A 25579-nucleotide genomic window follows, 5' to 3' on the forward strand; every position below is an offset into this window, starting at 1 on the left:
TTTGATATGTGGTCTTTGAACCCTTCGTTCATTTTCACTATCAAAGAATATTGGTCCAAGCCTGTGCACTGTCATTTTCTCCCACTCATAGCCTTTGCTCGTAAGCTTTGTAATACCAAGGAAGCCTCCGTTCTTGGAGTTCCTCCTCCTTTGGCAACATCTCTTTTAGAGTCTTTTCTTGTCGCTCGGACCTCCAGAGAACCCAATCTCTCCTCCAAAGTGACCCATCCAACCCCTCCCTTGCTGATTAAGAAAAAGCCCTCTCCTCTGATCTCTTTTCCCTTCTCTCCCTTGAAGAAAGTTTCCTCCACCAGAAAGTCAGAATCAAATGGCTCAAGCTTGGAAATTCCAATTCTGTCTATTTTCATAGGTCCCTTAAAGCCCGTAACAACTTCAACTCCATTCCTTCTCTTCTCACCAGTAATGGTACCTGGATATCTGATCCCTCTAGCATTAAGGCTGTGGTTACCTCTTTCTTTTCCAATCTTCTCTCCCATTCCATTCTCCCTCCCCTGTACCCCTCTCCCCCTAATTTATTTAACAAGTTCATTGATCCCTCCTCTCTTCCTTCTTTTTGTGCTATCCCCTCCCACGAAGAGATTCTCAATGCCATCTTATCCCACAAGTCCAATCGTGCCCCTGGTTTGGATGGATTTAGTATGGCTTTCTTCCTTGCCACTTGGAACTTCCTTTAGCACGATCTTGTTCTTGGCATCCACAACTTCTTTTTTAACCCGTCCCAACTTTCCTCTATCAACCAAACCTTCATCTGCCTTATCCCTAAGAAGCAAGGTGCTTCCTTGCTCTCTGATTTCTGCTTTATCTCCTTATGTAATCTCATTTACAAGTTCATCTTTAAAGTCCTAGCAAATAGGAAAAAGGTCATGCCTTCTCTTGTGAGCTCAAACCAATCTGCTTTTATCTCTGGTTGCAGTATAGAGGATACTATCCTCCTTTGTGCAGAAATTTTTCGTGGTTTTGATGGATCATCTCATTCTCCGGCTGCTCTTCTTAAGGTGGACCTCCACAAAGCCTTTGATTTTACTCGTTGGGACTTTATTTGTTCTATCCTTGCCTCCATGGGCTTCCCCCTGCCTTCATCCATTGGATTGAGATCTATTTCTCCACTCCCCGATTCTCCATTATCACTAATGGGTCCTCGGTTGGATTCCTCTCTTTTTGTGTTGGTAATCGCCAAGGTTGCCCCCTCTCCCCATACCTCTTCTCCCTGGTTCTCGAGGCCCTCTCTCGCATCCTCCGATCAAACATGGACCAGCTCCTCATTTCTTCGATCCCCAAATGCAAATCTTTTAACCTCACCCATCTCGCTTCGTTGACGATCTTATGATCTTCTCCAAAGCTGATCATCGATCCATTTCTTCCATCCTCTTGGCCCTCATCCTTTTTGAATCTCTTTCCGGTCTCCGGGTCAACCTTGACAAGTCTACCCTCTTTCTCTCTAATGATTTTGATCAGCTACGAGCCTCCCTTCTCCAACTCTCGGGGTTCAAGCCTGGCTGCTTTCCTGTTACCTACCTAGGTCTCCTGCTCATTCCTGGTAGGCTTACTCGCCATCACTGCCTTCCTATGCTTGACCACATTCGTATGCTTGAACTATTGAAAGGCAAACTCCTCTCCTTTGCTGGTAGAGTAGTGCTTATCCGCTTAGTTCTTCAATCTTCCTATCTCTATTGGTGCAGAATATTTTCCATCCCGAAATCCACAGTCCACGCCTTGGAGTCCTTGTTTTCTGCTTTCCTTTGGAAAGTGTATGTAGCGTCAACCTTGTCTGTTGGTCGACCATCTATCGCTGAACCTCTGACGGCAGCCTCGGCATTTGATGAATCTTTGATGTTGTTTTGGATGGCTTCTCAAGCTTATTTGGAAAATTTCCTCAAAGCATGACTCCATTTGGGTCAATTGGGTCTACTCTTTCTTTCTCAGGTCTGACTCCTTCTAGACGGTCCCCATGCCATCCAACCCCTCTTGGATCTGGAAGGAAATTCTCTTGCCACGTCCCCGTGCACTCTCCGCCATCTTTGCCTCAGTCTCCACTGGTTCCTTTACTTCCTTTTGGCTTGACCCATGGCATCCGATGGGCATTCTCTATTCCCTTTTTGGTCTCCGCTTAGTTTATGATATCTGCATCCCCAAATCCACCCCTTAGTCTGACTTCATTTCTAGTGGTTTTTGGATCCCCGTTACCCTCCCGGTTCTCACACAGGTTTGGGACTCCCTTCCCACACTTTTCGAATCCCCCCGCGACCAAACCATTTGGCTTCCATCCCCTACCAAAACGTTCTCCACCTCTTCAACTTGGAACCTTCTCCGTGCCCATAACCCAAATGGCCTCCCCTGGTTTGGCTCAATGGCCACATTCCCCGGCACTCCCTTACCCTTTGGAGGGCCCTTAACCTTGCCCTCTCTACCTAATCCTTCCTTTTTGGCCACCATATCCCTACAACTACAAAAACAATAAGCCTTGTCCCAACTAGATGGGGTCGGCTACATGGATTCTTGCCTTCCAAACAGTTCTGTTTGAGGCCATGCTAGATACTAGGCCTAAACTATGCATATCCTTTCTCACCACTTCTCTTAAGGTTATCTTAGGTCTACCCTTAGCTCTTCTAGTTCCTTCAATCTGGATTACATCACTTCTCCGTACTGGGGCATTTATAGGTCTTCGTTGAACGTGACCGTGCCACCTCCAACGACTTTCTCGAAACTTATTACTTATGGGACCAACTCCCAAACCAACTCTAATATGATCATTCCTTTCTTATACATCCTAGTTTTGCCACTCATCCATCTTAGCATCCTCATTTCTGCCACACTGAGTTTATCTATATGATTCTTTTTAATAGCCCAACACTTTGCACCGTACATCATAGTTGGTCGAACAACGGTCCGATAAAACTTTCCTTTAAGCTTTAATGGAATACGCCGATCACACAAGACCCCGGATGCACCTCTCCACTTCATCCACCCTATTTTAATTCTTTGGGAAACATCATCCTCTAAATCACCTATTTTACTTATGATTGAACCTAGGTACCTAAAACAATCACTCTAATGAATCTCCTTATCATCAAGTATCACCACTTCATCGTCTACCCAATCATGACTAAAGTTACAAACTAGATATTTTGTCTTCGTTCTACTTAGTTTAAAGCCTTTTAATTCCAAAGCTACTCTCCATGATTCTAATTTGGTATTAATCCCCACTCGAGTCTCATCAATCAACACAATATCATCAGCAAAAAACATACACCAATGGACCTCATCTTGAATGTCTTTGGTTAATTCATCCATTACAAGTGCAAATAGATATGGGCTTAAAGTTGATCCTTGATGTAGCCCAACTGTAATTGGGAATTCATTACTTTGGCCGCCATATCCCTGTAAACCCAAATTGCATCCTTTGTTGGAATGGTTGGGAGGACCTTGATCACCTCTTCTTTTCTTGCCCTTTTTCTAGATCTATCTGGGAGAAATCCCTATCTTTCATTTGGCCCCGCTCGAGGTGCTCCTTTGGTTTCGTTAGTGATTGGTCTTGGATTTTGAAAAACTTTTCAGGTTCTACCATTTGTGATCCTGTTGGTAAGCTTGTGTTCTGTGCCACTATCCATCATCTTTGGTGGGAGCGCAATCTTCGAAGATGGACTTCCAAATCTCGCTCCAAAGAAATGATTTCAAATGCCATCTTCTTTGATGTTTCTTCTAGACTCGTAAATTCTCCCCATCCCTTGATTGATGATACCCCAAGGAACAGTTTTATCGTTGTCTCCTGGGGTCTTAACTCTTCTTTTTGGTCTTCCTCTTAAAGGCTGGTTTGTTTGTTCCTCTTTCATATTTTAATTATTTATTCATCCAACCAAAAAAAAATAAAATTTGTCAAATGGCATTACTCTTAATATGTCCATGAGTGTATATGTGTTCTTTTATGGAAGTGCTAAAACTTGACCTGCTAAAGGTTTATGCTTTGGTAAGTTTTGTGTTTTTCTTAATGTCCAAGCAGAGTTTACTTAAGACTTTGTTTATATTCAATTTCTTTTTACAGTATGTATTTCCCAGCAGTAAGTAAACTGAGCAAGACTTTTACAGTTCACTTTTCAGTCTTGGTCAACTGACAAATGGTAGCCTGGATCATCCACAGATGGATTATGAAGTTAATGGTGAGGTAAAATTCTTGATGATCATGGTAACAGATTTTTTAAAAGTTTTACTACAGTTGCTGAAGCATTTCTGCTGAATGAAGTTATTTGTTCATTTACTCCTTTGGTTGAATCATTTTTCTATATAGGGTTTAAGAGAAGCTATTAAGAACAAAGACCTTGCAGGAGTCAAGAAGCTTCTGAATGAGGTAGACAATGCTTGATTGGATCCTGTTGTTATGGATTTAAAGACTCAAAAGTTGTTTTCATGTTGACAGGGTGTGGATGCAAATTACTGTGACAAACAAGGATTATCCTTGCTACACTTGGTACATATTAATTTTAACGCTGTCTGTTTTCGTATGTGTGGTGTGATTGTCCCAATTCCTCTTAAAAGCATTTTAGGATGGTATTAATGTAACAATTGGGTTTACTTGATGCAGGCAGTGCTTTTTAATCTTACTGAGATTTCTTTTGAACTCATGGACCATGGAGCTAGAGTGGACTACAAAAATGCCCAAGGTAATTGGTTCCCATTTAGACACACTACTATTTTACCCTTTTTTCTGTGAATAAGTTGGAAGAGTTTTTGGCTGAATTGTTAATTCCACCCATATGAAATCTATGGATGAGGCACCTAGTTCTGCTATATGGCAGGTTGGATTGGATATACCAAGATTTTGTGGACTGATAGACCCCACCCCTGCTTTTATCTCAAGTTTCATCCAAATAGACCTAGCCAGGTGGAGTTTTCCTAATACAGTTCAAGCCTGAAATTTGACCAGTGAGAGTCCAAACCTCTTTTTGACATCCATTGGTCAGAATTGTCTTGTCAGCTTTCCACATGACTAGTTATGCCCGTCCAAATTTCCTACATGGCTTTGCCTGCTCAAAGAATCTTTCGTCTTAAAATTTGTTCTGGCTACCGATTTTCTTTACAATTTCTTGGTCTCCACATTATTCTTTCTGCAGAAAGACAATTCTTTAATATAGTAGTATAAAGTTTATTAGGAAAGGTTAAAAAAATAGTCCACATTATGCTTTAGAAGTTGGTTGCTTTTTGAGGGAAAGTCATTTGAGGGACAATTTTTGGAAGAAGTGCATTCCTCAAGGAAGGTAATCTTCACTTCATTCTTTAGCATTGTGTTGCTTTCAAGGAAAGGAAACATCATTTTAGGGAACAATAGGTGAGGTTCCATGGGGAGTTTAGTACCACATCTAACCTACTATTTAACCTATTGTTCTCTTTACACACCAGGAGTTCCTCCGCCTACTAGTTTGAACTTTTGGGAAGAAAAGTTATGTGGTAATGGAGCAGGTTGTCAGCATATCCACATGCCCATAACATGTACTGCCACACATTTTGGGGGGACAATTAAAAGTTTAGTCCTACATCAGCTACTAATTATTCTACAATCCTCTTTATATGCTTGGTTTCCCTACACCTACTGGTTTGAACTTTTGGGATGGAAACTTTATTGGTACTTCCCACAAATTTGTCCCAAAAAATAAAGGTTCAAGAGTTGAGTATTCCCTAAGGTTTATGGTAAGTCAACATTTTTCAGATCCTTGCCATGGCTGAATAGATGGCCTTCAAGAAGCCATTCCATTCACTCCACAGCTCTACAAGGCTTCCCCATCTACGCATTTGGCAGCCAGTAATCCATTTCCTGTTCCCATCACTTATTTTTTATTTCTTGTATTTTTGGACCGTCCCAATACACTCAGAATTCAATGTCAGATCTCTACACCAGTCTTACTGTTAGATCTGTCCAACCCTATTGGATGATATCCCTATTTCAATACCTACATTCTCTTCAAGTTCCAGTCCATGTTGACACTTAAAAACCCCAGTTTCTCATCAACCTCCAATGGGGTACTTTAACAGGCACCCCTGCCGGTGGCTCACTAATCATGAGGAGTGCAGGGTTCAAACCATGTTCGGTTCTAGTAAATGGGCAGTGAGTAGGCTTGGAAGGAAAGTCAGAGTAGGGATTTCTATAACCCACCACGATTAGGGTTGGAGTTGTCACTCTAGGGCAAGTATAGGAGGTCCTACACTTGCTTACAACCATGGTACAAATTTCGGTCGAAACATGCGCATTTTTGAAAAGTTGAAACAAAAACTAATGAGGATCGAAAAAAAGTCCCTCAGTTTTGATAAAAACTGTTGAAATTTCGTCGAAACTTGTCGTAACCTTGAAACATGTTGAAACCTGGTTCAACCCAGCTGGACCAACTGGTTCATGAGAAAAAAATTCCCAAATTTCGTGGGAAACATGGGAAATTTCGTGGGAACTTGGGAAATTTCATGGAAACCTAGGAAATTTCATGGAAACCTAAGAAATTTCGTGGAAACTTAGGACTTTTTCTTGTAAATTTTGTAGCTTTCCCAAATTTTCAATTTTTTTGTTTATTTCATGTTTCCCCAAATAACACGACAAATACCTCCTCCATCAGGACTTCCCTATCCAAATTGCATATTCCCTCAGACTGGTTATCTTAAGCATGTTGATGACCAGACTCATAAAGTTACAGTTGTCGATTACCTGGACAACCATGGCATAAAATGTCATGGGATGTTTATATTCATTGGTTGAAGGAGAGGATATTACAGGCATAGTACTACTCAGCTCACAGGATGGATCCACTATTGGCACTTCTCTTGGCACTAAGTTGTATTTTCCTTTTATTGTTAGCTATTTTGAAGTTAGAAATTATATATTGAATGTTATGTGTTTAAGTAGTTAAGTTTATAGTGTACTTTTCGGACAACTTTACATTGATGTTATGTACATTGAATGATATATCTACATTGATTTTTTTAGCAAAATATAGCCAATGTGTTCTTTATACTCTAATTAGCTTAAATGTAAAGTCCCACCCTAAAATACTCCTTAAAACCTGTTGAAACTTCATGTCGAAACTTGCACGAAAAAGTCATAAGTTTCCTTGAAATTTCCTAGTTTCCACCTAGGTTTCCCATTTTCACCTGGTCGAAACTTGAGTTTCCCTCGAATTTTTTTCTGTCTTTAACTCCACTAAATACAGTAGTAACCCCAACCAAGTAAGTGCATCCCCAGCCCCTCCCCTCCCCTTCCCCTAACCTGCGAACCACCGAGGAACCCTTCCCTTCCATATGCTAGTCTTCCCAGCCCCTCCACAACCCCTCCCCAGCCCTCTTTCCCACCTGCGACAGCAACCCTCCTTCCTCTCTTTCTTGCAATACCACTGACCAACCCCTGTTTTTTTTTTCTTTATTTTCCTCTGGTTCTTGTTTCTTGCGATAGCAAGAAACCAACCCCCTCTCCCTTCTCTTCTTGCGATACGCTCTTTCCACCCCTTTTTGTTTTCTTTTTTATCTTCCTGATTCTTGTGGCAAAATTATTTATTTAAAAAAAAATGAAAGAGAGAAAAGAAGACGGAAAAAAGAAAAGAAAAAACAAAAACAGAATCGAAAAAGAGACAAAGAAAGAAAAAGAAAAAGTAGAAAAGAGAAAAGAGAGAAATGAAAGAACAGAACAAAGGATCAAGGTCCCCTTCGCTGCAAGATTCTTATAACCTTTTTTCCCATCACGCAATGTCCTCAGCTGAATTTACCCTCCCACCTTTTCCTTAATTGATAAAACTGTAATCCATATGACTTAGGGGTTTTCTCCTCTTGAATTATTCATTACTTTCCCCAAATCACCCCAAACCATACCCATATCAATATTCCCTCCTTCATCAACCCTCGAGCATCCCATCCCTTTTCCTACAAACCCTAGTTTAACCAAATATCCCTATAGGTTAACCAGTAATTTTCAAGTCATCCCATAAGGCCTCGGGATATTCCCACAACCCAAATTACATAAATAATAGTTCTTTTCCCCCACCCAAGCCATCCCATAGGATACCCATAGACTCCCAGGAACTCAAAACATCTCTTTGAGAACCCACAGACCATATCCTAGTCCTTGGACAACCCACTATTTGCTGGTTATTATTAGAGGGCCCTGGAAGATCTAACCTAGAGCCTGGGTTACATCTCTATGATATCAACTAATAAGTGGTTGTAAGCAAGGAAGAAAATTTGACTGAAACATGAATTTCGACCTTGTAAAAGGTCGAAATTTCGATGTTTCAAAACTAGACATTTTAATTTCTTCTGGAAATTGGAACTTCAATTTCGGGCCTTATATAAACTCAAAATGATTTGGATTCTTGCATACTACCTATTTCAAGCATAATAAAGACAATGAAACTAGAATTTTGCTTAAAAAAGAGAGCAAATTGCATTGGCACCCCAAAATGGAGGCTTTAAAGCATTGACACCCCACTTTATGTTTAAAAAGCACAGAGACCCCAAAATTGGATTTTTATTGGATATATTTGTCAAATTTATCACTAAAAATAGTTAAATTACTGTTTATTTTAAAAAATATCCCTAAAATTTTCAGCGATAAATTGGACAAATATATCCAATGAAAATCTAATTTTGGGGTCTCTGTGCTTTTTAAACATAAAGTGGGATGTCAGTGCTTTAAGGCCTCCATTTTGGGGGTGCCAGTGCAATTTGCTCAAACAAAAAACCATTTAAAATTTATCATTCAAGTATACTAACAAATGACTGGTTCCGACAAGTGCAAATTGTATTGCATACTCACATGGGATCATCAACATACATGATTGTTTGCTAGAATGGTTACATATACGACAAGTCAACAAAATAAAATGACCAACTAGATTAAGTGATGGTGTCTCACATATATTAAGTTGAAACCTGTATATCATATATACATAAAATAAAAATACATAATTTAAAAAAAAATTATTAAAATAAAAAAATAAAAAAGGTAAGCAATAATAAAAAGATAAGTTTAACAAAACACAATCATATATCATAGTCCTAGACTAAACATATATTAATTTCAAGGTAATACGAGATCATTTAAGGCATGAACAAAACAAAAACAAAAATAGGGGAAGTTTGGAACTGTTGGGTATGGCTTATGCTTCACATTCTATTGTTGTTGGAGTGTCTTTTGTAGCTGTTATGGCTTAGGAGGTGTTTAGAGGCAAAAGATGAGCAAAAGAGGTGCTTTAAGGCAAAGGAGTTATGGAAATTAGGTGAAAATGGATAAAAATCAACAAAAACTAAGGAAAAACAAGTTGAAATGTTGAAATGGTCGAAACCTTTGAAATGGCAAAATTTGACACTTATTTGAAATAATTGGAATTTCGTTTCGTTTTTTAAAAATGCAGACATTTTGACCGAAATTTTGACAATTTCAGTCAAAATTTCTTCTATGGTTGTAAGCATAGAAAAAATTTGAGGGAAACTCAAGTTTTGACCAGGTGAAAATGGGAAACCTAGGTAAGAAATTGAGAAATTTTGAGGAAACCTAGAACTTTTTCGTGCAAGTTTCGACAGGTTTTAAGGAGTATTTTAGGGTGGGACTTTGCATTTAAGCTAATTAGAGTATAAAGAACATATTGGCTGTATTTTGCTTAAAAAATCAATATAGATATGTCATTCAATGTACATAACATCAATGTAGAGTTGTCCGAAAAGTATACTATACACTTTAATTACTTAGGCACATAACATTCAATATACAATTTCTAACTTCAAAATAGCTAATTGGAGCTGTTGGGTATGGCTCATGCTTCACATTCTATTGTTGCTGGAGTTTCATTTGTAGCTGTTGTGGCTTAGGAGGTGTTTGGAGGCAAAAAATTAGCAAAAGAGGTGTTTGAAGGCAAGACGTTGTGGAAATTAGGTGAAAATGGGATATAAAAAAAAAAAAAAAAAACTAAGGAAAAACAAGTTGAAATATTGAAATGGTTGAAATTTGACACTTTTCTGAAATAATTGGAATTTTGTTTCATTTTTGAAAAATGTAGACATTTTGACCAAAATTTTGACAATTTCGGTCGAATTTTCTTCTATGCTCTTACTTGGGTAACAAGAAATAGAAATTTACACGAACGAAAACTCTTAACAAAATTGAACTCCTAGTAGAACTCAACCAACACTCCCCATTAAGTTTGAGGCATAGATATTAGTCGTGCCTAACTTGCCTATAATAATAAGGAAATCTCCTTCCTTCAAACCCTTAGTTAAAATATCTACCACTTGGTCTCTGGATCTCACAAAAGGCATGCTGATGAGCCCTTGTTCCAGCTTTCCTTTGACAAAAAACCTATCAATTTCAATGTGCTTAGTTTGATCATGTTGTATAGGACTATCGGCAATACTAATGACAACCTTATTGTCACAATATAGCATCATAGGGTTTGGAACTTGGACTCCAATATCTTTTAGCAGGCCTTTCAACCATAGTACCTCACAAACTCCACGAACCATGGCTCTATATTCAGCTTCGGTACTGGATAAAACTGCCACATTCTATTTCTTACTCCTCCCAAGTAACAAGATTACCTCCAACAAAGGTACAGTAACCTGAAATTGACTTCTTGTCAGTAGATCCTGCCCAGTCTGCATTAGTGCATATGCTTCTAAAATGATATTATTTGTGGATGAAAAAAGTATTCCTTTTCCAGGAGTTCCCGTTATATACAGCACTATTCTGGTAACAACCTTCATATGAGCTAAATATGGTTCATGCTTGAATTAGCTCACTATCCCTACAAGCATAAGCAATGTCGGCTTGGTGTGAGACAAGTAAATAAGCTTTCCTACCAACCTTTGATATCTTCCTTTGTCCACTGGTTCTTCCTCTTTTTCCTTAAGTTTAGCTCCAGCCTCAATGGGGTATTAACTGCTTTACTCCCCAATATTCCCACTTTTGATAATAAATCTAGGACATACTTCCTATGGGATAGGTATATACCCTTCTTTGATCAAGCCACCTCAATCCTTAGGAAGTATTGTAACTTCCCTAAATGTTTAATCTCAAACCCTCTGTGAAGAAAGTCCTTCAACCTTTGAATTTCCTTACCATCATTCCCTGTGATGACAATATTGTCCACATAAACAATGAGAAGTGTGATATTGGTACCCGACTTCTTAACAAACTGTGTATGATCGACATTGCTTTGTTTGTACCTAATAGAGGTTACTGCCTTCTAGAGACGTCCAAACTAACGTCTAAGAGACTATTTTAACCCATAAATTGACCTCTTCAACCAACAAACTTTCCCTGTAGTATTGTCATCAGAGAAACCATTTGGGATTTCCATATAGACTTCTTCCTCCAACTCCCCATGCAAGAAGGCATTCTTTACATCTAGTTGGTGTAGGTTCCAATCTTTGTTCCCAGTTGAAGACAACAGAACTTTGACAATGTTCAGTTTCGCTACAGTGGCAAAAGTCTCTTGATAATCAATCCTATAGGTTTGGGTAAACCCCTTTGCAACTAGTCTAGCCTTCAACCTGTTGACCAATCTATTTATATTTTGTTTAACAACAAACACCCATTTGTAGCCCATGGGTTTTTCCCCTGGAGGAAGTGTAACTAACTCTTCAGTGTCATTTTTCTTCATTGTTTGCATTTCCTTTATCATAGCTTCTTTCCATCTCTTATTAGCATAGGCTTTTTGCTAATTTTTCGGGAACAAAAACATATAATAGAGAGGATATAAAACCACGGTAAGAGTCAGATAAAGAGTCATAAGAAACATATTTAGTTATGGGATGCTGAGTACAAGATCGAACTTCTTTTCTAATAGCAATAGGAAGATCAAAAGAAGATACTTGAGGGGGAATAAGAGAATTTGATTTTGGAGCAAGGGACTGAAGTGGTCCATGTCACTTTTTTGAACGGTTTGGCCAATCGTAATTATTCCTCTAATAAGTCTGCACCTCCTTATTATGGTCAATCTTGTTTTGAAAGACATCAATAGTGTGCCTGATAGGAGTGGTCTCCCCCTGACTAGGTTCTTCACATGGTTCAGAAAATGGAGGGGAGGGGGAATTAGAGTCCTCAGGTATACTGGTCGAAGTCTCCTCCTGGTCAAGAAACTCTTCTTGAACTCCTAAGTTGTGATGTGGTGGTATGTGGGAGTCTTTGTGTGATAGGAAGGTCTAGAGTTGGAAAAAACACCTCTTCTCTAGGACTCTCCCCCTTGAGAGGTGTATAGTAAGGGCAAGACTCATTAAAAATTGTATTCATAGACCCAATAGTCTTTCTAAAAGGAGGATGATTAAATTTGTACCCTTTCTGAGTAGCAGAATATACCCCATAAATATGCAGCGTAGGCCGTGGGGAGCTAGCTTACTTTGGTGGGCTGTGATTCTGGCATAACACACACAACCAAAAACCTTTGGGGGAATAACAAAATAAGAGGCTCCCGGTGAATCTCATTAGAACATTTAAAACCAAGTATCCTACTGGGCATCCTATTCATAAGGTAAAGGCAGTGAGTACAACATCACTCTAGTATTGGTCAGGGACATTCTTAGTAATCATAATTGAACGGGCTATCTCTAAAAGATGCCGATTCTTCCTTTCGGCAACCCCATTTTGGGCAGCCATATCAACACAACTGGTATGGTATTATGCCAAAGTAAGAGATATCTTTGAAATTCACCATCAATATATTTTGTACCATTGTCACTGCAAAGGATCTTTACAATGGCATTGAACTGAGTTTTCAAATTATGAAAATCAAAAAAACATAAAAAAACCTCATGTTTTTGTTTTAAAAGATAAATCTAGAACGAGAGTGACAATCAATAAAAGTAGCAAAATACCTATGGCTAGTAATAGACACACGTTAGTAGGGGCCCCATAAATTAGTATGAATTAGCACATAAGGAATATATTTTCTATTATGAAGAGAAGGTAAATAAGTAGAACGAGTCTGCTTCGCAAAAATGTAGATTTCACAAAAAAAAAAATTCATTATTGTTACAAGAAGAAACTAAATCGGGAATAGCACCAAAGGACTAAATTTTCTATTATGAAGATAAAGTAAATAAGTAGAATGAGTGTCTTCGCCAAAAGTGCAAGCTTCACAAAAAAATTCATCCTTGTTACAAGAAGATACTAATTAGGAAATAGCTTAAAAGGAATAGATTTTATATTATGAAGATAAGATAAATAAGTAGAATGAGTTTGCTTTGCAAAAATGTAGGCTTCACAAAAAAATTCATCCTTGTTACAAGAAGATACTAAATCAGGAAATAGCTTAAAAGGAATAGATTTTCTATTATGAAGATAAGATAAATAAGTAGAATGAGTTTGCTTCGCAAAAATGTAGGCTTCACAAAAAAATTCATCCTTGTTACAAGAAGAAACTAAATTAGGAACCTAGAGGGGGTAACCTAGCCTATGGTGCCACTGATGAAGGTTTGATATTACCGAATGGACCTAATTAGAAGATGTAGTTAGAGTAGAAGTAAATCCTCCAATTGGCTCCAATAGATAAAGTCCATTGTCTAGTTTACCACGTCCAATCTCCTTCCCCATTACTAGATCCTGGAAGACACAGTAAGATGGGGAAAATGTCACTTTACAATTCAAGTCATGTGTAAGACTACTGATAAATAACAAGTTGGTAGAGAAAGAGGGAACATGTAAAATTTTAGATAAAGAAAGTGATGGAGAATGTTGAATGGTCAGTTTCTAGCAATGAAAGAATAGGATCCATCAACAATTCAAACTTTATCTTTTCCAAAAGTTGGAGAATAATGTAAGAAAAAGGAAGATGAACCTGTTATATGATCTGTGGCTTTTGTATCAATGATCCAAGGAGCAAAAACTGAAGAAACATGGAAGCCTGTAAAAGTTTTACTTGAAGTAGCAAGGTAGGAATTGGTATGGGTAGTGGAGGAAGCAGTAGTAGAGGCTGTACCGACAGTAGAAGATTGCAGAATATGTCGCAGATTAGCTAACTCCTCCTGTGAAAAACCAATGGTTGCAGAGGGTGTTGAGGAAACCGTCTCAGAAAGATTAGCCTTCGGTTTTTCCCTTATTTGTGCCCCTTTTTGCTCAAAATCAGTAGGCTTCCCATGGAGCTTCCAACAATTGGCCTTGTTATGATATGGTTTGTGACAGTGCTCACACTTGACAATCTCCTTGGCCAAATTAGATTTAGTGCTAATAGACTGTAAGGCTAATTTCTCTACAATAGGAGCATGAAGCATGGCTAATCGATGGCTTTCCTCACACTGAACAAGGGCATATGACTGTTCTAATGTAGGAAGGGGAGAACGACTCAATACTTGCACTCTGATCTGATCTTATCATACTCCACATTCAAACCCGCCAAGAAGTCATATACCCGAATCTTATCAACATGCTTCCTATAAGTGGCCACATCATCTGAATTAGTGGGGTGATAATCCTTATAGTGATCCAACTCCTGCCAAAGAGATCAAAACTCTGCATAATGTTGGGCCACTGTTTGTTCCTTTTGGGTAGTCTCATGAAGCTTCTTCCGTAGCTTATAAACCTGTGCATCATTCTTTAGCTGTCGTATGTTTAAATAGTAGCTTTCCAGATTTGTGCTATGGTATCAAGTACTAGGTATCCACGGGCAATATTTGGATCCATGGAATTCATGGATGACATAATAAGAGATTCATTTGAGATCCATTTATCCTGTGAAACACTTGTGGTGGGAGGTTTGTTAATGGCGCTCGTAAGGTGTCCAACAATAGTCAGGTAGGTAGATCGAGATGAAATCAAATAATTTGTTTTATCAAATCTTACCAAAAGAGGATGAAGAGTGATGTAGTGTTCAAAGCCATTAGAGGCAGTAGTACCATTGGTGGTCGCCATGCCAAAAAAACTGTCTGTAGTTCTTCATTCTTCACCCTTTCAAAACAGCTGAAACGTCGCAGAATGGAATAGGCAAACCACCCAACCAAATCTTGGGAGTTATAGGATTCAAAAGTGCATCGGGTAAGTGACACCATTTTTTTTTTGTCCATGAAGTTATGCAAAATCACAAAGAGACCCCTAAAGATATGTGAAATCACATATAGATCCTTGGAGATATGTAAAATTACAAATAAGCCGTTGGAGATATGTAAAAGTACAAATAGGTCCATGAGAATATGCAAATTTACAAATAGGTCCCTAAAAATATGCAAAATCACAAAATATAGGTCCCTGAGAATATTCAAATTTACAAAAGAGACCCTTGGAACATCGGTATATAGTTTTTTCTTTTTCTTTCTTTCTTTTTGGGCTAATGAAACCATAGGTTAGTAAGGGAAAAACCAAGACATGGTTCAATTAGGATTGGGGTGGTCTAGCCTATGTGGATTCTGCTGCTGGAAGGCGATGGGAATGGGAAGGCAGCAATTGACTCTTGCAATTCCAAAAGAAGAAGAAACTAAAAGGTCTTGCTGCTGGAAGGTGATGGGAATGGAAAGGCAACGATGGACTCTTGCGATTCCAAAAAAAGAAGGATCGGTGGTTGCTGGTATGGCGAAGAGGTGAAGGGCACCGATGGTGTAGTTGCAGCGGCAGCAGGTCTAGTCGCAGAATCGAGAGAGAGAGTCGATCATTCATTTCTTGCTTTTCTTTCCTTTTTTTTCTTTAATTAATTATTGGCACTGATGCCATGTTGAGAAAATCGATTAAGGTAGAAGGACTTAATTGATCAGTGTGATCTTAAGCCTTCTATTTATAACAAGGTGGAAAGAGGACTATTACATAAATACCTTACTTGGGTAACAAAGAGATAAAAATGTACATGAACTAAAACTCTAACATAATTGAACTCTTAATAGAACTCAAACCAACAACAATACATAAAAGCTTTGTCAACATATCAGCTAGATTCTCTTTAATACTAATCTTCAACACCTAGATGTTGCCTTAACAACTACCTCTCTCACATAGTGACACTGAACATCAATATGCTTTGTCCTCTCATAATGCATCTGATCTCTAGTCAAGTGAATAGCACTCAGGCTATCAAAATGGACAACAATCACCTCTTGAACCATGTTGAGTTCTCTAATCAAGCCTATAAGCCAAATTGCTTCTTGAAGACTTTAAGTGCTTCACTCATTGCCATATACTCTTCTTCTAGTAGATAATGCAACTATAGCCTGTATAGTAGCTTTCCAACTCATTGCACAACCTCCTAAGGTAAGCACCTATCCAATGAGTGACCCTTTTGTTAAGATCACTTGCATAATCTGAATCAACATAACCTATTAATTTGTAATCATTCCTCCCAAACTCCAAGCACACACCAAAGGTCCCTTTCAGATACATAAGTATCCATTTCATTACTTCCCAATGAGTTTTATGTGGACGTGATAAATATTTGCTCACTACACTAACTGCTTGTGAAATATCAGGTTGAGTGCAAACAATAGCATACATGATGGAACCAACTCCACTAGAGTATGGAACATGTGACATATAACTCACCTCTTGATCTGTTTAAGGTGATAGAGCAGCTGAAAGTCTAAGTGAGATGTAATTGGAGGGCTAACAGTTTTGCATCTTTCATGCCAAAACGCTTCAATACCTTCTCCATCTATTTGTGGTGAGATAGCCATAGCTTTCTTGCCTTTCTATCCCTCTTGATTTCCATGCCAAGAATCGTTCTTGCTGCCCCCATTCTTTCTTCTCAAATTCAGTGCTTAATCGTTGATTCAAACTGATAATCTTATTTATATCTCTGACAACAATCAGCATATCATCAACATATTATAGCAAATATATGAATGGACCATTAAAAAGTCTTGTAAAGTAACCAAAATAGTTGTACCTGCACCTACTATAACCTTAAGTAGCCATTACAGAATCAAACCTCTTATACCATTGCCTAGGAGACTGCTTCAACCCATATAGAGACCTTTTTAGCTAGCAACCTAGTCCTTTCCTTCTACAACAAAACCCTCAGGTTGATGCATAGAAATCTGTTCTTCTAGTTCACCATGCAAGAATGCAGTTTTTAGATCAAGCTGCTCTAACTCCAAATTATGCATAACAATTAAGCAAACAAAACAAGAATGGCAATATGTTAATAACAGGTGAAAATATATAAAATCAACACCTTATACCTGACTGCAGCCTTTTGCAACCAATTGTGCCTTGTATCTAGCATCTCCATCACTTGTGGTGGATTCTTTCTTCTTGTAGACCCATTTGCAACCAACAATTTTCTTTCCTCTAGGTAGCTTGACAAGCTCCCATGTTTAATTTTTATGAATAGATTGAAACTCATTCATGGCCGACCACCACTCTGAAAAATCAACTAAAGAACTAGCTTTTAAATATGTTGTTGTTTCACTGTTATCAATTGTATCTGCAATAGACAATGAGCAACTGTTTCAGCATACCCATATTTTTTAGGTGGCCTAATGTTCCTCTTGGGGCTGCTTCTGGCAATGTTGTACTCTTCTTCTTAATTCCCTAGAGAATCTTTCTTCTTCAGTAAAAGTGGGTGGCTGAACTAAAGTTGATTGTGCTTTCTTTGAAGATGGATCATCCACTTCAAACTCTACCTTCTCCTTAGAATTTTTTTGACTTTCATCATTGTGAATATGGCTTTCTTTCTAGGGTTCAACATAGAAAACTCATCAAAAGTTACTTCTCTTTTAATAATAAATTTAATGTCGTTCACACACCCATGCGGTGTTCTACGTCCATGGGCGAAGAGGGACAGCTTTTCACCATGTAAAGGAACGAAATGATGGAGATCTCACAACTAGTTGCCAAAAACGGCTTTACAAGAACTCTCACCCAAACCCTAAATTGGAAAAAATCCCCAAATCTCTCAAATAACTGCGTAGGCGAACATAAGGTACGTATATAGGCTTCAATCGGGTAAAATGGATTGATCCATCAGCTCAGGTTGTACAGTACTACAAACGGGTCATTTAGGTCACCCACCAAAAATATGTCAGTACAGGTCTGTTTTTAAAGTCGGGTACAAAAGTTTAGGTCACAACATAATATTTTGTTTTCCTTTTTTCTGTCTTCTTCTCTTTCTTTCTTTTTCTTCCCTTTTTGTGTGTGTGTGTGTGTGTGTGTGTGTAATTCTGCCAGAAGAATCTAGAAGATAAAAGAGGGGGGAGGGTGCAGAGAGGGTATCACAAGAAGAGGAGAGAGGGGGGATGGTTTCTTGCTCTCGCAAGAAACAAGAACCAGAGAAATATTAAAAACCAGAAAACAAGGGTTGGGGGGTGGTATCACAAGGAGGCAGGAAAGGGGTTTGCTGTTGCAGGAGGGAAAGAAGGTTGTGGAGGGGCTGTGGAGGTTGAGGGAGGGGGCTGAGAAGACTGGCGGATGGAAGGGGAGGGTTTCTTGGTGGTTCGCTGGCTAGGGGAAAGGGAGGGAAGGGCTGGGGATGCACTTAGAGTTGAAGGAGATGACCATCAAGGTAAGAAACAGTTACTGGAACCTGCAGAAAACCTTTAATGGAGGCTGCTGCAAGGAAGAGAAGATGAAGAAGCTTGCTGGAATTTGCTAAACTTGCACAAAGAACACTTTGAGCCCAGGCCGCAAGGGTTTCCTCCCACACAGCCCAAGCCTCTGATGTTATTCCATAATTCAATCTGTTTCTTTCAATAATAAGAGGGCTATTTATAGCCTTACAACCTTAGACTCTTAACTAATTACCTAGACTTGGACTCTATCTAAATCCACTTCATTATTCCTTTTACAATACCAATCAAAAGGAATCTCCTAACAGTTTTGCAAATTTATATAGCTAATTATTCCAGAAGGAATCTTTTTAAATTATATTCCAACTTGGACCCTTGACTAGACTTAGACTCTCACAACTCACAAAATAATAATCCAAGTGAAAAAATAAAGGTAGATCCATGACCCTTGGATCATGGGGATTCCAACTAAACCCCTATTTTGCCCTAAAAGTGCAGCGAAAATGATCAAAATACCCCTGGTGTATTTGGCCAGCCTTTGAGTGGGCCTTTTAGGTTTTGTTTTTGGGGCTCAATTATAGGGGCCCTACCCTTGTTACATCATGTAGGGCTGGTGGACCTCAATCAGGAGAGGAAAGATAATGCATGTCATACCACTCGAGGATGTTAGTTAGGCCACTAGAGGAGACAACGAGCAGGCTAGGACTGAAGCTCGCTACACTGCTACAAAGTATTAAGCAACAATTCTTAAGTAATTTATCACATAAGTGTCATATAAGAGTGCATTATTTTTATCTTTGAAGCCTCAACGTAATCCCTTTCTTTTAAAACCAAACCTATCCACACCAGATGAGTTGGTTCTCTTAAAAGGTCCTGAATAGCTGGTCCTCATTCATTTGAGAGGCTGCAATAGATATGATTGTCAACCTATCTTAAACATGAGTCACCCTCCAGCACTGCATTGTTTTATTGTTAGTGGTTAGGGTCGGGGCAGGTTCAGGCTAGGGCATCGTGTCAGGGCTGGGCTTGGGTATCTAGGGTCAAGGCCAGGCTTGGGTATTTAAGGTCAAAGGCTGGACTAGGGTATTGAGGACCAGGGTAAGGGCTGGGCCTGGGTGTCATGGACAAGATCAAGGTTTTGAAAAGCCTGGCGCAACATGGCCCTGTTGCAGCCATCAAACCTGTAAAAAGGGGAAGAAAGAGGAAAATGTGCTGCCTATGTTAGTTTCTATGGGAACCTCATGCATTGGGGTGTTCTTTGTTTTATTCAACATAAACTTACGAGGATACACTAAACCAGAGGACTCCTACTTTGACTGGTTACTGATTTTGAAGAAGTGGAAATGGGAGTAGGTCCGTCGTAGTCTATTATGGTCAGAAGCCCTCCCAACATGAATGAGAGCCCTCTGTTGATTCTAATCGCCACAGCAGTTCTTATGCTGTTGGTTGGTGGCTATGGTTTTGTTCCTGCAGTACTCATTGTGAGCCATTTTATCATTCAGGAAAAATGTCTGTGTCTCTTATTGCTGATTGCTAAGGATTTCAGCATACTTGACATGGCTGAGTTACTCCATTGGGCAAAATGCCCAAATATTAAGGCACAAACCAGAACTATTGAAGTCACTGTTAGTCTGAAAGTGAATAACCAACACCTCATTGTTTTACAGCTGAATTGAAGTATTTGGTCTCTGATCTTTTTCCTGTTCGAATTTTGAATGATGTGAATTTACAATAAAGTTTTCAAATAGTTTGCCAATGGGCGTTGAATTTTTTAATCTTAACTTGCGAATACATTGCTTTTGGTCAGGGGAAACACCTCTAGATTGTGCTCCTGTGACGTTGCAGTTCAAAATGCAGAAGAGGATAGGAGGTGGTGGCAGCGGCAGTAAGGGTACATAAATAGAACTCACATCATAATATGAGACTCTCAGGAAAGGATAGTTGCATTTGCTGGTGCAAGAAGAACTTTCCTTTGGGATTCGTAGAGGTCACCAACGCAATGGAAATTTTCTGGATGCCCATGTGGAATGGGTACTTTCTCTGTTGTTATTTGCTGGTCCCCGTGGAGCACATACTGTATTTTCGTTTTTCTGTTGGAAAGAGCTGGACTACATTTTGTTTTGGGAAGCTTTTGTGATAATTACTGGTTGGTATTTCCCCCAAAAAACGTATCTTGCATTACAAAGCTAAAGCAAGACAATAAATTTCAATAAAAATGGTACCACCGGCAGCTTTAGGTGGTCATTGAAGGCGAGAGCTCGGCTATGCCTTTTTGTTATCATAGTTACGGTGGAGGGAATAACTGGCTTTGATACTATGAAGGATGATTGTTTGATATTTTATATACTCATCTTATAATTGAATTAGGCTTTCTAAATTGTCCTATGGGTCTTACCAAAAAAAAAAAACGTCCTATGGGTTTTCACCCAAAATGATTCTTGAGTAGGTTTTATAACACCAGATATTCCATTGAATTTTTTTTTGGGTGGCAAGTCACCGCACTATATTCAGTCATAAATTAGTTTTCAGCACATATATTTGACCTATACCATGTGATAAAATAGAATCCTAGAAGGCTACCTTCGATAAAGGCTACATTGGAGTACAGTGGCCTTCAATGGGGTGATATTTGCCATAGCCTTCAACTGCGGCAGGGGTTGGCAGTAGACCACCGGGGATGGAGTTGATGGTGGTTTCACAATGAAGGGTTGAGATAGGTAAGTGTATTGGATGGTCTACTAAAAGGGATTTTAGTGAGTTCGAATCCCCTCAGGTCAGGGGCGAAGTCCTTTCTATATTAATTATATAATAAAACTCCCCTGAAGATGTAGTTGTGGTGCGCACAAGTTGGCCCAGATGAACTTTAGAAAAAAGAAAAAAAAATAGTAAAATATTACATTTATTAAATGCTTGGGGGTATTTTAAATGTTGAAGGTAACTTCATCTTATATATGGTGTACATGGGAGTTTGATGTAGTGCTACTTATTAGCAGCATAATGTAACTTCAATGAAAATGCCTCTCGTGGAAATTCCATTCCAACATAATAGTTCTACTGTCAATTTAAAAGAGCAAAGGTTGAACGTAAACGAAGTACGCAAGAATGTTATTTTTTGCTCCCCGCTGTACTTCGAAAGAGGCCATTCTTCTTTTTAGCCTGCTGTTATGCACTAGTTTCCCAGTTGGTAGGTCCTTCATATCGGGGATCCTAATTTAACATTCATCCCTTGTTTTTTGAGCTTGTTGATAAGATTATAACAACCTCTTGAATTTTCCCATTTAACACATAGCCATTTTTGCCACCATAGTCTTTTGATGAAACAACTGCTCCAACTCTTGAATGTCTTCATTGCATCGCTTGTTGATGCTCTTGTCCATTGAATCATCGGACAAATCATCTTGCTAACAGAGGAGCCACCCCACACCCTAACAACAAAGAGGGGGAAAATCAGTTCTCCCATGGCCTAAAACTTAGTAAACCATGAGTTCTAGGAATTTAACATTTGAGATGAGACCCAAGAAGTCCGATTTCCAAACATGGGTAGGGGTAATATGATCAGACCGAACAAGTGTCCAGATTGAAGTGGTTCACTGTGATAGAGCAACGTTGAGGGGTACACAAGCAAACGGTCTGCCCTCGAGGACTTGTAACCAACCTCCCCTAGATCTCTGGGGAGGATTCCTGATTGAACATAAAGACAACATAGGTGGCAAAGTCCAATAAGGACTCTACTACCACTCACTATGAGACCACCCAATATCTAACGACCAAGAAGCACTTGCGAAGGTTGATCATATGACCTAGGTAATACCTGAATATCTATATAAACCTTGTATATTGGCCCTCTCAGGTACACACTTGTATTCAAAGCTCCACAATTTGATCGTCGGAGACATTCCTCATCTAAACCGCTGAGCACGTTGTCATGAAGGTAACCCGGTTTGCAAGGTGATCTTATTTTTAGAGCAACAACTTTGGTGATATCTGTGAGAAGCCATTGTGACATTGAGATCCAGACTTGAAGCTGGAAGCCAAATCAATGATCAAGGGAACCAAACTATTCGTAAAGAAAATTTGTCAGTGTTGCGAGAGCGGATTGACTCCCCTCTCGACTTGCCTCTAGGGCCATCCAACAATATGTAACAATGGATAAATTCGACGGTTTGCAGAGGAGGATCTTGGAACTGCAAGAATTGGTGAGAACTTATACTCACAAACATGAAGTACCTCAAGATCCTAACCCTTTTATCACCCAACAATAAGTTCAGAGACATCTACCCCGGATACTCATAGGTGGAAGACAAGAATATAGAGAGTTACAACTTCATGATGACCGGTCACCTCCCACCAAATGGTCTCCTCAACAATCTCAAAAAGTCAGGGTGGACAAATGGATAAGGCAGTGATCTAGCCCGTGGAACATGAGGGGGAGTGTCCGTACAGGATGTGGAGCAAGGAATGACCTTCGGGGTAGTGAAAGATCTGTTGTTGGGAGCTCCCGACCACCACTAGACCCCCAAGAAGGAATGGGCAATCATGAGGTGCATGGCATAGAAATTGCTTATGTGGACTGGCATTTCAAAGAGTTAGGTGAGCAACTAAAGAGGCTCAAGGACTTGGGAAAGGAGGACATGTACTTCGTGCTCAATCTAGATCTATCCTTTTGACTAATTTCGGAAGTTGATATGCCTAAGGGTTTCAAATGTCCGACCTTCATGGTGTTCAATGGGACTCAGAACTCGTGGCAACATGTTGTGTATTACAAGTTAGTGATGTCTTCCTATAAGAATAGTGAGGTGGCACTGTGCCCAACATTCCCAACTAGTTGATTGGCCCAACATCTCAATGGTTCTTAGGCCTAAAGAATGGGTCAATCTCCAATTTCAATCAGCTTGGTGAGTCTTCAAATCACGGTCCCATAGTGGAATAAACACTAAGAAGCCAGAAGATATTCTCTTTCCAATGAGGCAAGGGCATTCGTAATCGACTAGAGGCTTTATGACCATATTCAATCAAGTGACCATCCAAACTGAAAATATGGATGAGAAGATAGCACTCCATGCTCTATACCAAGGCATCACACACCCTCGTTTACTAGAAAACCTTATGCAAGATATGCTTGAGACATACTTGGACTTGCTAGACGCTGCCATACACAAGCAATGATTTCAGAAGCAATCGAATCAAGCCAAGAGAAGAAGGAGCTGACTAAGGAGAACAAGACCACCAAAGAGAAGTCCCAACAAGACAGGAATTGTTGACCAAGGTAGTCGGATGGAGTCCAAGAAACAATCCCAAAAAGAACATACACTCCACTTAACACTAGCTAGTTAGAGATTCTAATGCAGATTAGAGGTAAGGGCCTCCTTAAATGGATGAGCGAGCTCTAGTCTAGGCCTGAAGATCGAGATAAAAGAAAATATTTTGATTTCCAAAGAGACCACAGTCATTGGACCAACAACTGCAAACAACTTAAGGTAGAAATCATAAAGCTTATATCCTAGGGGCAGAAATATGTTCAAAGCAATAAATAGGAGGAAGCTCAATTGTCCCCCAAGGACTGAAAACTCCCTCGATCGACCAGTAGAGAATGACATCAAAGCCCTAGTAGAGGCCGACTAGGGTCTTATGGGGATGATAGATGAAGGAGGCAAACCCCTATCTACACAGTGCTCGGTGGTCCAAGTAAGAAATCTATCCGACAGGCAAAGAGAAAGGCTCGATATGAGGAAAATGTAGAGGTTGAGGGAAAGAATCTAGGGTTACAACAGAACCCATTGCCTTCACCTAAAAAGACATGCATGATCTTAAGACTCCACATGAAGATGTATTGTTGATTAAGGTAATATTTGCCGGCCGCGAAGTGCATTGGGTGCTCGTCGACGCTAGCTCTTCAACAAACATACCATTCAAAACTTTTCAAAAACTCAAGCTGAGTGAAAGAATACTCATCCTATGTGGTGCCTAGTTCCATGGGTTTGTTAGATCCTCCACAAGGGCTGAGGGAACCATTAGGTTAGACCTAGGGATTAGTGAGCATCCTCGGGACACGGTCATTCAATTAACCTTTATAGTGATTGAGACCTATCCGCTTGCAACATTATCCTTGGGCGACCAACCTTCAGTGCCTTAGGAGTAGTGGTGTTTCCCATGCATATGAAGATGAAGGTCCCAGCAGAGAACGGGATTGGAGAAGGCACCTGAAGGCTTTTCGGCAATGCTATGTGATTTACATGAAAAAGAGAGCCGGAACAAACTCACTATGACTGTGGAAGTAGGGATGATCGGGATGAAGAACCAATATAGAGGGCAAAGCCGGTGGAGAAGCTCAAGAGAATCCATCTAAGCTTGAATGATCTAGGTTGGGGCATGATGATTGCTACTAAACAAGAAACATATTTCAAGGATAGATTGATGGAGTTCCATGGAAAAATTCTTATGTCTTTGAATGGTCAGCAAAAGACATGCTATGCATAGACAAAGGGTTGGCTGAGCATCGACTGTGGATCGATCCCTAAACTATTCCTGTTGTTTATAAAAGAAACTTCTCTATAGAGAAACATGAGGAGATTCGAACAAAAGTCTAGAAGTTGAAACAATCAAGATTTATTATGCCCCATAAAGTGCTTGACATAGCTTGCCAAAGCTGTGATGGTAAATAAGCCCAATGGCAAGTGGAGGATGTGCACTGACTATACTGACTTGAATATGGCTTGCACTAAGGATTGTTATCCTTTGTCAAGGATTGGTCTCTTAATAGAAAACACGACCAACCACGAGGTGCTCAGTTTCATGGATACCTATTCTGGGTATAACCATATTCTGATGCAACCAAATGATGAGAAGTACATTGCGTTCATGACTGATTGGGACATTTACTACTATAAAGTAATGCCTTTTGGGTTGAAGAATGCCGTGGCGACCTACTAGAGAGCAATCAATAAAATTTTTAGTAAGCCGTTGGAAAGGAACATGGAAGTCTATGTGGACGATATGTTGGTGAACCATGTGGCCAAGAAGGACACATTGTAGACCAAACATAAGCCTTGAACGTGCTCATGACTTATCGGGTGAAGCTGAACCTAGAAAAGTGTGCATTTGGGGTCTTTTTGTTCAAAGT

General features: G+C 39.5%; 1 protein-coding gene across 1 annotated transcript in view; it reads left to right on the forward strand.

Annotated features, from left to right (window-relative positions):
- The window catches only part of LOC149012044 (Ankyrin repeat family protein), a 58935-nt gene extending 38064 nt beyond the window's left edge, over positions 1-20871 (forward strand). The window contains exons 6-10 of the mRNA XM_089160455.1: positions 4105-4180; positions 4304-4363; positions 4433-4483; positions 4598-4676; positions 20267-20871. Coding sequence (XP_089016581.1) covers positions 4105-4180; positions 4304-4363; positions 4433-4483; positions 4598-4676; positions 20267-20358 — 358 coding nt within the window. The 3' untranslated portion in view covers positions 20359-20871. The remainder of the gene's footprint in view (positions 1-4104; positions 4181-4303; positions 4364-4432; positions 4484-4597; positions 4677-20266) is intronic.
- The last annotated feature ends 4708 nt before the right edge of the window (positions 20872-25579 follow it).

Source organism: Hakea prostrata, chromosome 7 (assembly GCF_041222555.1).
Source record: "Hakea prostrata isolate BN-2017 chromosome 7, UWA_Hpros_2, whole genome shotgun sequence".
In the NCBI taxonomy this organism is placed as follows: Eukaryota; Viridiplantae; Streptophyta; class Magnoliopsida; order Proteales; family Proteaceae; genus Hakea; species Hakea prostrata.